This window comes from Myotis davidii, unplaced genomic scaffold (assembly GCF_000327345.1).
Source record: "Myotis davidii unplaced genomic scaffold, ASM32734v1 scaffold6, whole genome shotgun sequence".
Taxonomy (NCBI): domain Eukaryota; kingdom Metazoa; phylum Chordata; class Mammalia; order Chiroptera; family Vespertilionidae; genus Myotis; species Myotis davidii.
The window spans coordinates 10,765,777-10,780,688 of NW_006383011.1; the positions used below are offsets into that span (position 1 = coordinate 10,765,777).

A 14,912-nucleotide genomic window follows, 5' to 3' on the forward strand; every position below is an offset into this window, starting at 1 on the left:
TGAGGAAAGAAGAGTAATCTTATAAGGGAAAATATTCTTGGTGGTGTATAAGGAGCTGAGAACAAACTAGTGGATAAGAGAGAGAAATAGAGATAATCCTGTTAACAAGAATAATAATTGATTATTTTTCTTAATTAGTGGGGAAAATTCTGATGCTTAGAGATTAATTCAAATAGTATTCTGAAATCATTATTTCTTTTGATTGTAGTAGTGGAGATGACAAGAGAATACAGAGAAAATGATGCAGGAGAAACAATAAAATCTTCATAAAGATGCTGTTTTGCATTTGGAGAAATGCCTACTCAAGTCTTTTGCCCATTTTTGAATTAGGTTTTGTGGTTGTTGCTGAGAAAGTGAAACAATTTTCAGTGAAACACAGGCGTCATTAATCTGTACCATCAGTATGTAAAGACTCTAACACAACTCTCCTGTGTTTTCATTTTAGTCGGCTCTATGTACTGCAAGGTGGCCTTGCCCAGCAAGAGTGGAGAGTGCCTGAGCTATTGCACAGACTGTTGAAGTACTTGGAACCCAAACTCACCCAGGTTTACAAAAATGTCAGGGAAAGAATCGGGAGGTAGGTATTATTTTCTCTGTGGTATGGTATACTTCTTGAGCTCTTTTTATTCAATTTTAATGTCTAGGAATGCATACTGGTTATGTTGCTATTGAGTTTCATAGTATGCTCTTCTTCAGATTTTGTTTTATATGGTGGTGTACACACTAGACAAGAGGCTCTGAATGTAAAATAGGGTGGCAGTGGGCTCACCAAGCCAGAGATGAACAGTCAGCATGCCCCGTGTTTATTACCTCAGAGTTGCAGACACAGCATAAGAGACCTCCTCTAGGAATTGTCTTGGTTGGGTTACAGCTTTTGAGCCCTAGTTTTATTGAGAATGTGGGATCTCTTCTTACGGTGCCTATTTCATTTTATAGTGTGCTGACCTACATATTCATGATAGATGTTTCTTTGCCAAACACCGCGCCAACAGCATCCCCTCGTGTTCCTGAGTTTACTGCTCGAATTTTAGAGAAATTGAAACCCCTCATGGATGTAGATGAAGAAATTCAGAACCATGTCATGGAAGAAAATGGAATTGGTGAAGAAGATGAACGAACTCAGGGCATTAAACTCTTAAAAACTAGTGAGTGGCTAAAATTAGTAGATACTCACTTAAAAACAGACATTCATATTTTCCTAGGGCTTTTTTCACCCTTTTTATTGTGATAAGACGTACATAACATAAAAGGTACAGCGGCGTCAAATACATTCACATTGTTGTGCAACCATCACCATCATCTATCTATCTTGAGTACTCTTTTCATCTTGTAAAATTGAAACTGTACCCATTGAGCAATAACTCCTCATTCTCCCCTTGCCCAGCCCCTGGCACCTACCATTCTACTTTCTGAAAGGTTGGCTAGTCTAGGTGCCTCATATAAGTAGAATCGTACATGTTTGCTTTTTTTTATTTTGCATAGTGTTTTTAATATTTATTCATCTGTTGATGGACATTAGGTTATTTATATCTTGTGCTATCGTGAATAATACTGCTATGAGTATGGGTGTGGAAGTATCTAAATCTTTGCTTTCAGTTCTTGTGTGTATTGAAAATGAATTGCTGGGCCATATGGTAATTCTGTGTTTAACGCTGAGGAGGCACCAAGCTATTTTTCATGGTGGTTGCACCATTTTACATAACAGCAGTGCAGAAAGGTTCCATTTCTTTCACATCCAGAAAACACTTGTTTTCTGTTTTTATGACTGTAGCTGTCCTAACTGGTGTAAAGAAGATATCGTGTGGTTTTGATTTGCATTTCCCTATTGATTAGTTGTTGAACATCTTTTCATTGCTTAGTTGTCATTTTTGTATCTTCTTTGGAAAAATGCCTATTCAAGTCTTTTTCCTGTTTTTTTAATTATTTTTTGTTGTTGTTGAGTTGTAGTCCTTTAAACATTCTGGATATCAAATAAATCATTGCCCTATCCAATGTCATGAAGTTTTCCCTTAGATTTTCTTCTAAGAGTTTTATAGTTTTATCCCTTACATTTAAGGTATAAGATATGAGCTTCATTCTTTTTGCTCATGGAAATGCATTTTGTCAGAACCATTTGTTGAAAAGACTATTATTTCTCCGTTGAATAGTTTTGGTACTCTTGAAAATGAATTGGCTAAATGTGTGAAGGTTTCTTTCTAGGCTCTCTAGTCTATTTCATTGGTTTATATGTCGGTCCTGATGTCAGCACCATATTGTTCGGATTACTGTAGCTTTGTAGTAGGTTTTGAAATCTGGAAGTGTGAGTCCTCCAACTTAGTTCTTTTTAAAATATATATATATTTTTTATTGATTTCAGAGAGAAGGGAGAGAAATATCAATGATGAGAGAGAATCATTGATCCGCTGCCTCCCTCACGCCCCGCACTGGGGACAAAGGTCCTGATACCTTAAAATTTTTCAAGGATTCTTAATATAAACAACTAACTTAGTTGTTGTTTTTGCTACATTGGGATTATTATTTTTTGTTTGTTAATCCTCACCTGAGGATATTTTTTCTACTGATTCTTAGAGAGAGTGGAAGGGAGGGGGAGAGACATAGAGAGAGAAACATCGATGTGAAAGAGACACATCGATTGGTTGCCTCCAGCACACGCCCCAACTGGCACTGGTGATCGAGCCTGCAACCGAGGGACATGCCCTTGACCAGAACTGAATCCATGACCCTTCAGTCTGAGGGCTGACACTCTAATCACTGAGCAAAACCAGCTAGGGCTACATTGGAATTATTGAAGGCTAGTTTTAATTTGTATTTAGCATAGTTATTTGGTAGACCTGTTAATAATTTGCTGATTCATTCTTTGAGAGTGGCTTTAGTACTCCATAGATTAGTTGACTCCATAGATTTATTGTGAGTCCTGTCATACTGCTGGTCAGTGTCTAATTTAAGAAGTAATATAGCTGAAACCGGTTTGGCTCAGTGGGTAAGAGCGTTGGCCTGCGGACTGAAGGGTCCCAGGTTCGATTCCGGTCAAAGGCATGTACCTGGGTTTCGGGCACATCCTCAGTGGGAGACGTGCAGGAGGCAGCTGATCGATGTTTCTCTCTCATCGATGTTTCTAGCTCTCTGTCTCTCTCCCTTCCTCTCTGTAGAAAATCAATAAAATAAAAAAAAGAAAGTTTTAAACAATCTGTTTAGTAACATTGAAGCACTGTCAAAGTGGCTGGCGCTAGCACCACAATACTATTCTACTTGGTCTCTAATTGGACAGCAAAGACTGATTCTGCGTATCCATTTCCAAATAGTATTGAAATGGCTGATGGCGAGTGCAGGAAGATCCTTCTCGACAGCAGTCACAGAACAACTTCAGCTTTTACCTTTGTTTTTTAAGGTAAGTTAATGGCTAAAATTAGGAATGCGTCCCCTTTTGACGTTCAAAGGGAATTTATACTTATCATCTGATGGTTGATAATTTTCAGACTGTGTATGATTTGGTTGTATCTTCAAAAATAGAATAGTCACAGGAAAATCATTAATTGATAGTGATTTTATATTTGTTGAGATAATCTTTTAAATATTAGATAAGATGAAACATTGTTTCACTAATAGTCAGTTTCTAAGTAATAGTTTAGGAAAATACTGATAGCTAAAAAGAAAAGCCACAATGAAATTTTTGAATATAGCTCTTTCTGACTTTTTAATACTTAATATACAATGAATCTTAAGATCAAAATGTTCAGTATATTGCATTTATTTTACAGTGATAAATGACATTATAATTGGTTGTAACAAATATCTACAGGAAGTAACTTATATCTGGTATTTGTATGGTGATTTTAAAATTTTATTTGATGGAAGGTATGACCTGAGATGGTTTTAATTACTCATCTGGTCAGAGGATGAAGGCACTAAAACTTAAGATCGAAAAGAGGGCTCAGAAGAGCCCGTCCTAAGTTTGGGTAAGAATAGTGAAGGCTTAGTGAAGATTCCATTTGTTAGGGACACGCAAAGAGATTTCATAACGCTAAGCTTTGAATCTCTCACCTAAGTTGGTATAATCCTTAGTGTGTTAGAGAAAAGTAATTTATTTTTAGAAATTAAAACTACTTTAAAAAGAAAGAAGAAAATACATTTAGAATATTTCAGAGGATACTTATTTAAGGGTTGGGGAAGACAAAAAAAGAAGGTAGAGTGAATGTACCTTGTTTTATTAATTTGTCTTTAGGACCCTATAAGCACGTTTAAAATTAAATGGAAGGAAAGTACCTTAAAAAAAGACAAAATGCAATAAATGTACCTTACCTCATTGTGTATCTGGTTGGTATGTTAAAAATACAGAGCAGTGACTTTTAAGAACACAGAAATTCATACATGTCTGTGGGTAATATCCTTATTAATAATATTGGAGTGAAGCCATTATGTGTAAGTTATAATAAAGAGCAAATGCAGAAATAATTGTCTGTAGGAACCAAGATTTTTAGCATGAGAGACAAGGGATATATAAAAATCCAAGCTGTTTAGTAAAATCCCTGTTATCCTAAATTTGGAACTATCATTTTGATCTCATGATCCATTTCTATTCAGAAAATATGCTTATATCCTAGCAATGTCCACCGAAAAGGCCCAGAACCACTAATCAACCTAATAGCAGTCAATATCCTGGTGTCCAGATTATATTTTCTAAGTGTCATTTCCCACTAGAAGAACCAGAGTTGCTTGGAGAAATGGCTGATTTCAGGTTTAGACCAAGAAATGTACAGGATAAACCCAGGTCACCTTGTCATACCAGAAACCTAGGATGCTACAGTTGTGTTAAAGGATGAAGGAGCCAGTTTGAGCACCAGTAAGAAGGGCAATTACAGTAGATCAAAGCCATTAAATTTGTTGAGATTCAATGGTTCATAATGATACTTTAAAAAAAATCATTGTTCCCTTTTAGAGGACAGGAGGGAAATCACTCTGAGGGAAAGTTGGTTGCCTGTGTACTGATTGGCTGTTACTCCCCAATTCTTGTCTTTGGTTTTATTCTCTAGATTGCCCCAGTGGAAAACGACAATAGCTACGATGAACTGAAAAGAGATGCAAAGTTATGTTTATCATTAATGTCTCAGGGGTTGCTTTACCCTCATCAAGTGCCTTTGGTACTTCAGGTGCTAAAACAAGTAAGAGTGAATACCAAATATATATCTTTTTGTTGGGATTTTGGCTTATTCTAAGTATTTCACTAAGTCAGCTGCAGTGCACACAGTACCTGATACTTGTTTTCATTTTAATGTTTCTTTTACCATTTCCCCCTTATGTTATTCACTTATATTTCCTAGCCTATGGTAGAAAGACCTAAGTGATTATGTATTTTCTGGTAGCATTTTTTAGTATACCTTGTGCTCAGCTTTATCCAGGGCAGCATGTGCTATATAATATAAAAATGGACATGTCCCCATGATTTTCAGATTTTTAAGTTTAAATAACACCAAAAAAAAAAAGCCCTTACCGGCTTGGCTCAGTGGATAGAGCGTTGGCCTGTGGACTGAAAGGTCCCAGGTTCGATTCCGGTCAAGGGCATATACCTTGGTTGTGGGCACATCCCCAATAGGGGCATGCAGGAGGCAGCTGATCGATGTTTCTGTCTCATTGATGTTTCTAACTCTCTATCCCTCTCCCTTCCTCTCTGTAAAAAATCAATAAAATATACTAAAAAAATAACACCAAAAAATATTTTTAACAGCACAATATTTTGGTATTCTTTTTGTAATGGAATTTAGTAGTTCTCAGTCTTTTTGCTTCAATACCCTGCTACTATCAAACGTAAAATAAAATAATATGCAACCTTTTGAGGAGTTAGTCATGAATTATAAATAATTAATTCTCCTAAAATGGACTTTTATCTGTGTACTAGAGGCCTGGTGCACGAAATTCATGCCCGGGGGTGGGAGGCGTCCCTCAGCCCAGCCTGCACCCTCTCCAATCTGGGACCCCTCGAGGGATGTCTGACTGCCTGTTTAGGCTGGATGCCCCTAATTGCCCTCCCCTGCAGGCTTAGTCCCCCCAACTGCCTTCCCCTGCAGGCTTGGGCCCCCAACTGCCCTTCCCTGCAGGCCTGGGTCCCCCCAACTGCCCTCCTCTGCAAACCTGATCACCTCTAACTGCCCTCCTCTGCAGGTCTGGGTCTCCCCCAACTGCCCTCTCCTACTGATGGCCATCTTGTCTGCTGGAGTGATGATCAATTTGCATATTACCTCTTTATTATATGGGATTCCTCCCCTTTACTCTCCACTATTCATACATTCTGAATACCTTTACTGAAAACTTATACAACCTTTCATTTAGAAAGAACTATAAGATGAGGTTGCTCTAACTATCCGCATAAAATAGGTAGAATTATATTAGGAGATTTTATTAGTGTGTCATTTCTATGTCTGTCACCTCATGTTCTTGTCAGCACTATTTTCATTGTTTATACTTCTCATTCACAGACAGCAAGAAGCAGTTCTTGGCATGCTAGGTACACAGTGCTGACCTACCTCCAGACCATGGTATTTTACAACCTCTTTATTTTCCTAAACAATGAAGATGCAGTTAAAGGTATCAGGTGGCTGGTCATAAGTCTTCTGGAGGATGAACAGCTGGAGGTAAAATTTTAAGTTAAAGCAAATAGAAATTTAAGAAATTCAAAGAAAGCATCCTTGCTCCCCTTTAAGTAGTATTTACGCATTGATAAGATGTGTTCTACTAAAGTATAAATGACTAAAAGTAACTTTAATTTTAGTGTAGCCCTCTGAATTAGTTTGATATCCTATTCATGATTTCCTGTAACACAAATGGAAACAAACATTAAGCAGTTCTTATCCTGGTTTCCATTTGCAGTTGGGCAGGTAACATTTGTGAACCAAAGTGTTCTTATCTATGAAATTGCTGGTGACAATACTCTGTCCGTGTGTCTTACTGATTTCTAAATGACTAATAGGAATGTATGTGAAGGTAGTTTCAAGAGGATAAAAAGTTACACATAGCCGAAACCGGTTTGGCTCAGTGGATAGAGCGTCGGCCTGCGGACTGAAAGGTCCCAGGTTCGATTCCGGTTAAGGGCATGTACCTGGGTTGCGCGCACATCTCCAGTGGGGGATGTGCAGGAGGCGGCCGATCGATGTTTCTCTCTCATCGATGTTTCTAGCTCTCTATCTCTCTCCCTTTCTCTCTGTAAAAAATCAATAAAATATATTTAAAAAAAAAAAGTTACACATAAATGTACTATCCCGTAAACTTAGGAAAAGATTGTTGTTCCCTTTAATTTTCGTTGGTAGAGGAATCAAAGGCAGCTTTTGTGATGTAATATTAGTATTTTATACAATAAGATACATTAATTTGTTGAAATAGTCTATTATAAGAAAAGCATGTTGTGATAAATGTGGAGTAAGATAGAACTTTCTAAATTGGCTTTAGGTAAAGAAAATGTAATTGACATTTTCCCTTTATTTTATGACTTAATGGGTTTTCCATGTAGTGAGCACTCCCATTAATGTTATATTTTATTTGAGAACACTAAAAATAGATTGCATCTGTAGGAAACTGGGAGTGGAAATGTTTCCATTTCCCTGATGAGCCTGTTCATTTCCCAGTCCAGCTTCCTGTGTTCTTTGAGCAGAATTTTCTAGTCCCCAGGGTACTCCCACCGTGGTGATAACTCCGACAGGCTTCAGTGAAAGTATTTACAGCTACCTATAAAATTTTACAAACTTTTCCTTATATTGTTTTTAACTAAAGAATGGAAATGGCAAGGTGGGAACTCTAAAGTCAGTGTTTACTAACTTTAAAGGTTATAGCAATTGCATTAAAATAAACCGTTTTCTGGACCTTGTTTTAGAACATTTTTTATATTTTATATTTCCCTCCATGTAGTAGGCTTAAACATAACTTTTACCATAAATATAACGATGACTGTTATTAAAACTATCAATTTTAAAAGCGATGTTGACTATCTAATAATTAAATACATCTCTTATGATAATGTTGAAAACAGTTTTGTAGTAACCTAAATGAGAAATGTTTAAAGAAAGCTTTGTGACATTTAAGCAGACTTATCAATAGGAAAATAATTTATAGAGAAATTTAATTTTGTATAAAATAGTTAAGCATTTACCTGAATGTAGTGGCTTTTTTCAATTTTGAGGCTACAAATCTTTTGACAATCTGATAAAATGTCTATTAAGAAGCTGCAAAAGAGCATCTACACAATTTGCATACAAATGCCAGGGAAAGTCCCCACCCCGGTTCCCATACCACCCTCCAGCCTCTGATATTCCAGCAGGTTTGGGATCTTCGCTCTAATGCAAGTGATTGTCTCTGCAGGTTCGAGAAATGGCTGCGACCACCTTAAGTGGTCTGTTACAGTGTAACTTCCTTACCATAGACAGTCCTATGCAGATTCATTTTGAACAACTTTGCAAAACAAAACTACCGAAGAAAAGAAAGCGAGACCCTGGTTTCGTCGGAGATACGATTCCTTCTGCAGGTAACCATACTGGTAGGAAACACAAAGACTCTTTGGAGAACTAACCAGGTTTAACAAACATTTATTGAATACTTGTATGTGCCCTGGGTCTGTGCTGGGTACTGGGAATAGTTGTCTCTGCTCTTGAGGAGCTTTGCATGTAAAAGCTGAGCCAAATTGCTACGGCTCTCTTTTTCTTAACTTCAAAACTCCCTATCCACCATGTTGCATGTATACCATATAATATACTTACAAACACATACTACACACACACATCTTTATTAAAATACTAGAGGCTCAATGCACGAAATTCGTGCAAGAGTAGGTCTTCCTTCCCCTGGCTGCTGGCACTGGCTTCCCTCTGGCACCCAGGACCCAGGCTTCTCTCGCAGCCCTGGCTTTGTCCAGAAGGACTTCAGGTCTAATGAGCATATTATGCTTTTATTATTATAGATAATGGAAAGCACTTTAACTTCTATTGCTAAAGAAAGAATATAGAGTCTGTAGTAAACAGACACATTGCAGTTCTTTTTGTTTTGTTTTTTAAAGAACAGTTTATTGCCCTGGCTGGTGAGGCTCAGCAGTTAGAGTGTCAGCCCACACACGCAAGGGTCAGGGGTTTGATTCCCCATCAAGGACATGTACTTGAGTTTCAGGTTCCATCCCCACCCCAGTTGGTGTGCATGCAGGAGGCAACCAATTGATGTGTCTCTCTCATCAATGTTTCTCTGCCTCCCACTCTGTAAAAAATCAATGGAAAAAATATCCTCCGGTGAGGATTAATAACAACAAAAAGAATAGTTTGTTGATTTTTAGAGAGAGAGAAACATTGATGTGAGAGCATAACATCAATCAGCTGCCTCCTGCATGCCCCCTACCAGAGACTGAGCCCACACCTGGCTTTATGCCCTGACTGGAATCCAGCCAGCCACCTCGCAGGCATGGGGCAATGCCCAACCAACTGAGCCACACCAGCCAGGGCTTGCAGCTCTCTGTTGAGGGTATTTACCTATGAATCGATGCATTCTGAAAAGTGCGGCCTAATTTTGATTGCAGTTTGTTTTAGCATCAGGGAATTACACTTTTGTATATGGTATAAATTGATTTTTAAAAAGCAATTATTTTGTTAGTTTTAGCAAATACAAGACACATTTGGATGTCTTTAGTTCGGCCTCAAACTCATGTTTTTCATGTGTGTGAATAAAGATTCATTTTAAACACACATTTACACATTGAAAATAAATAGCATAATCTAAAACTAATTTTATTTCACTGTAAAGAGGGCAATAGAATCCTATCAGTATTTGCACTTTACTGCTGTTGTCTTTGCAGAGTTGGTCAAACGCCATGCTGGGGTGCTAGGACTTGGTGCGTGTGTTCTTTCTAGTCCTTATGACGTTCCCACCTGGATGCCCCAGCTCCTTATGAATCTGAGTGCACATCTGAATGACCCTCAGCCTATTGAGGTAAAAGCTTTGTTGGTTTCTTTGCACATACATTATCAAGAGATGCTTTGTAAAACACCATTTATACTGATAATACCCTTCACATTCTGCACCTTAGGCTTTCGAACAGCCACTACTACCGCCTCAGGGTCAAGCCTGTTTGTCAGTAATCATTAAAATCTTGCAGAGACCTTGCTTCCATGTGAATTTTTTATCCTTTGGTAGCAAGGGAATTACTGTAACTTCTGTCCTTCCCAGTCCAATGAAAGTAGTGTCAGTGTTGTCAGTATACATGTTATACTTCTATTTTACTCGCATGTTCTATGTAGGAACTGTCTAATTAGGAGCTAATGTTAAATGGGAAAGCCTGATGGTATTTAGTGAGCACCTATGGTCCTAAATTAAACAACTCAGAAGATGAATGACTTTGTCCTTTTCAACTTAGTAAATAGATGTTACATGTATATTGAAACTAGTTTACTGATGTGGTGCAAGTTCCAATAGCTTGTCCAAGTAATTCTAAAGCGAGCTTGGTGGCTTTGGGCTCATTGGTTCTGTAGCATTTGGTGGGCAGTGAGATCTGAAGTCTAGAGAGTTTGTTACTTAGCTGAAGGAATCCTAAATATAATGCTAGGGGTTCAGAGAGGTCAGAATAATATGTATGTGGGTTGCCCACTCGACAGATGACTGTAAAGAAGACCTTATCCAATTTCCGAAGGACGCACCATGACAACTGGCAGGAACACAAACAGCAGTTCACCGACGACCAGCTGCTTGTTCTCACCGATCTCCTGGTGTCACCGTGCTACTATGCATAGGAGGGTAAGTCAGCAGGGCTCTGGGTTAAAGAAGTCTGACATCCTCAGGGAAATGTCATTGGTTCACTGACTGAGAACTAGGTGCTCCTAAGTTTTTTCTTTTTTGCTGATATTTTTAGATGTCATTGTTTAGATAAAGTTTTTTAAAAATGTAATTTAAGTAAGTTCCCAGAGAATTTTTCCTTGCTTTTCTGCTTCAGTTATTAAGCAGACAAGTTATGTGACTGCTTTTAGATCTTTATAAGTGAGTAGGCTTAGTAGTCTGGAAATGGTAGACAAAAATAACCTATTTTTTTAAATATATATTTTTATTGATTTCAAAGAGGGAGAGGGAGAGAGAGATAGAAACATCGATGATGAGAGAGAATCATTGATCGGCTGCCTCCTGCATGCCCCACTCTGGGGATCAAGCCTGCAACCAGGCACGTGCCCCAACTGGGAATCAAACTGTGACGCCTGGTTCATAAGTCAACCACTGAGCCACACCAGCTGGGCCAAAAATAAAAACAAACCTGTTCTTTGTAGCCTCTTAGTGGGGCCTGGGCATTTTGGGTTGCCCTGAGGGCTCTAGGTTCTATATTGTAGTGAGAACATTTCATCAGGATACTTAAATATTTATTATCTATTCTTATTAAAGAGGGAGGACCCAGAAGCCTTTCTACTGGGATAGGAAGAATAAAGAAAAATTCACTTATTGGGCTTGACTGAAATTTTTTTCCTCTCTGATACAGGTGAGTAGTCCTCACTTCAAGCTCTTTTCATCAAAAATTCCAGATCCTCAGGTACCATCTGTGGTGGCTCGCTGCTGGTTTTAACTCTCTGCCTTTGTCGAGCTCTCATCATTTTGGTGGTCTCTGTTTAGTCTCATTAGTCTGTGTTCCACAGGTTCTCAGCTGCCATTTGATTTCCTAACTTGTCCGGAACTGTTTCCAGAATATTGATCACTTTTTCTTTGAGGCATCTGACAAAACCACAATGTCTCAGACTAGAAACAATTACCCAATATGATCATGGCATCCAAGACCAGACTGAGTCTAGGAACTCATTAAGAAACAGTTTACTTGGAATGGAGAATGCCCATCTGTAAAACAGGTCCTCTCATTTCATTCATCTCAGATTATTTTGAATTCTTTCCAAATGGCTGTTGGGTTTAGATGGGAGTAGGGCTGTGGGCCATAAATCTGAAGCTTGGAGAGCCAGGAAGATGGAAGGAAGAGAGGACAGGTCTGGAACCAGCCAAGGACCTGATGGATTGCTTGACAAGACACAAAAGTGAAGCCGGTGTCCACCACACGCCTCCCACAGACTGGAGTTTCTGGTGCTGAAGAGAAGAGCAACTGTGGGAAAACGGGGGGTTTGGTGAATACATTTTTGATGGATTGTTGTGTGTGTATACAATGTATGATTTTGAAAATAAACATCAACAACAATAAACACCCTGACTGGTTGATTTACCTGTATTCTTTACAAATATTGTTTGACCCACTTTTAAAACTGTTATATTTCACCTAATAGAAGATTGCTGTGTTTGCAAAAATTCTGTAATTTCTGATTTTTTTTTTTGCCTGCAGAATCGTTGAGAGACTAAGAAGTCTTGATATTTAATTGCCTTGTTTAATAAATGTTATATAGATGTAAAGGACTGTATAAATTGTAGGGATAGCTTTGGCAAGACTTTGTACAGATGCAACCTTTTACACAACACCATTGTGTAATTAATTTGTAAAATTCACATGTAGCTCTTTATTATAGTGATTTTGGCTTTTGTATCAAATTGAATGCCATTTTTTTTGCATTTTTAAATTATTTTCATGTTACAAAAGCTGAGGTGTGGGGTTTTGTTTGAGTTCATTAATGTTAGAATGTCTGAATTTTTATGTAACTTTTTTGTGTGCATCTCAATGCAAACGCCACGTTTGCCTTTGACAACTTTATAGAAGGCAAGGTATCTTCTAGACAAAAAAAAAAGTAATTCACAAGTTTGTGAATGTCATCTTGCAACACACTCTGTACAGTCTTCCTTAAAGGAACACTACAGTATATTTTTTAGAATCTACTTGATGAATGACTCAATGCAGACCTAAGCACAGCAGAGGTCCTGGTACAGATCAGCACACACAGGCATAGTCCCTGTATAGAGTAGTGCCAAACTGACTATTTCATTGTGTACCTAGTTTAAAACCCAATAAATGAATTGTTTTTAACATCTGGCTTTTGTCTTCATTAAGTGAACAAAACAGTTCTGTAGGCAGTGACTCGATATGATTCCTTTGGATCCATAGATCTCAATCCATAAATTCATGCCCCCAACCAAAATGAGTTATCTAGGTGGGACCTGTCCACTAAAGTAGCTAATAGCTACATGTGGCTATTTACTTTTAAGTTAAATTACAAATTCATTTCCTCACCCTCACTAGACCCATTTCAAGTGCTTATTAGCCACTTGTGGCTAGTGGTTTGCCCTATTGAATGCTCAGATCAATGTTTTCATCAGAAAGTCCTATTGGGCAGCTGATGTAGATGATTGATGTGTCTAAGAACCCCAGGGATTTTGTTAAAATATGAATTTTAATTCAGGCTCCCAGCTCATGATACTGATGCTTTGTCCTGAGACCACACCTTGAGCAGTGAGGCGTCCTATTAACCACTTTGACTTTTTCTAAGTTATACGAAACTATGTCTTAGCAACGTTTCTGAAGTGGAACTTAAAAAAAAAATAATATTGAATCCACTGTGTTCCTCTATCAGAGTTTCTCTGGTTAGGACTCACCCGCAAGATCTTCTTAAAGCTCCATAATGCTTCATTTGTGCAGCCAGGATTGAGAACCACTGATGAAGTGTTAAGGTAGGTTTCCAGAAACGAGGGGGTGGAGAGGTGAGGAGAAAGCCAGCATCTTTGAGGTAAGAGGTAATAATCTTTAATTTCTGAATTGGATCTTTTAAATACAGACTTTGAAAAGTGTGTTTCAAAATTTAGGAGGAAAATTTACCCCCCTGTTCTCTTAGTGTGAATAAATTTTGGTGACAAAAAATAGTTTATGAAAGCTGATTTCAAATATTTGAAAAGGCATTGCCAAGCCCTAAAGTTACAGGCCTTTTTTGGCATTTAGTAGTGTGTCTAGAAGGAACCAATAAGAAATTTTGTTTAACTGAAAAAATTTACTTTTCCTACATGATCCTTATAGTTATGTTTATGGACGATGGCAATTTATTTATCTTGTTAATATAATTGTGAGTATTCCCCTGTTGAACATCAAGCTTTTCCCTATTACAAATTACACTGCAGTGAACATTTTGTTATCGTCATACTTCAAACTTTTTCCTCAAGTATTTCCTTAGGAAAAATTCCAAGAAGTGAGATTTTTTGGTCAAGAATCAAACATTAAGTGGCTCTGATAATGTTTTCCTGAATTTGCATTGACAGTGACAGTGTGTTAGAATGCTGGTTTCCCTAAAAATCTATAGCCATTCATATTTTAACATAACAGCCCTGCTTGTATATATTTTTGTTGTTGCAGATTTATTTATTTTTTACTATTAAGGCTGTGTGCTTACACTTGGCTGGCACATTTGGTAGACAGAATTACAGTAGCTTTGCTGATGGTACGTAGTAGCTCTGGAACTTCGGTAGTTTCTGATTTCCTCTTCTAGATCTCTGGAATCCTTTACAACCTGTAAATTTATTTTTCCCCCCAGTAACATAATTTCTCCCACAGGTGTAACTGCTGCTTGCCAGCCCAAACCTGTTTTCTCCTGGCATGGCCAAATGGGATATAATTTTGGAGTTTCCACTCAATACTAATGTCTTCTTTTCCTTTTGATTATTTCTAGGGCCCGGGGTCACCGCTGCTGACAACTTAGATGAGAACTGCTGCATTGCATGTGTCTGGGAGTGGAATATTACATGGGAATTGATGGGAAGTTAGCCTTTAGGAATAAATACATTCTTAAACCAAATTCTGGGAGCATAATCAACTCCTGGACTGAATGTCTACTTCACAAATTATCCAGCCTTTTTACTTACGATGAAAGCACAGGGGAACTGGGAAAGATAAGTTATATGCGTAAGTCAAATTCTTTGGTACTTGGTACCAAACAGTTTAGCCACAATAGGATTTCATCAGCAATATTCACTTGAACTGAGTTTTCTGGCATCAGGGTGAA

At 37.9% G+C, this 14,912-nt stretch overlaps 1 protein-coding gene across 2 annotated transcripts in view; it reads left to right on the plus strand.

Moving 5' to 3' along the window:
• Window positions 1–12,952, plus strand: part of PSME4 (proteasome activator subunit 4) — a 75,994-nt gene extending 63,042 nt beyond the window's left edge. For both annotated transcript variants that reach the window (XM_006778601.2, XM_015557867.1), the window contains 9 exons: window positions 446–577; window positions 937–1,145; window positions 3,303–3,388; window positions 5,031–5,159; window positions 6,471–6,626; window positions 8,344–8,506; window positions 9,818–9,951; window positions 10,614–10,752; window positions 11,480–12,952. In XM_006778601.2, the coding sequence (XP_006778664.1) occupies window positions 446–577; window positions 937–1,145; window positions 3,303–3,388; window positions 5,031–5,159; window positions 6,471–6,626; window positions 8,344–8,506; window positions 9,818–9,951; window positions 10,614–10,748 (1,144 nt within the window). In that variant the 3' untranslated portion in view covers window positions 10,749–10,752; window positions 11,480–12,952. The remainder of the gene's footprint in view (window positions 1–445; window positions 578–936; window positions 1,146–3,302; window positions 3,389–5,030; window positions 5,160–6,470; window positions 6,627–8,343; window positions 8,507–9,817; window positions 9,952–10,613; window positions 10,753–11,479) is intronic.
• Window positions 12,953–14,912: the final 1,960 nt, after the last annotated feature.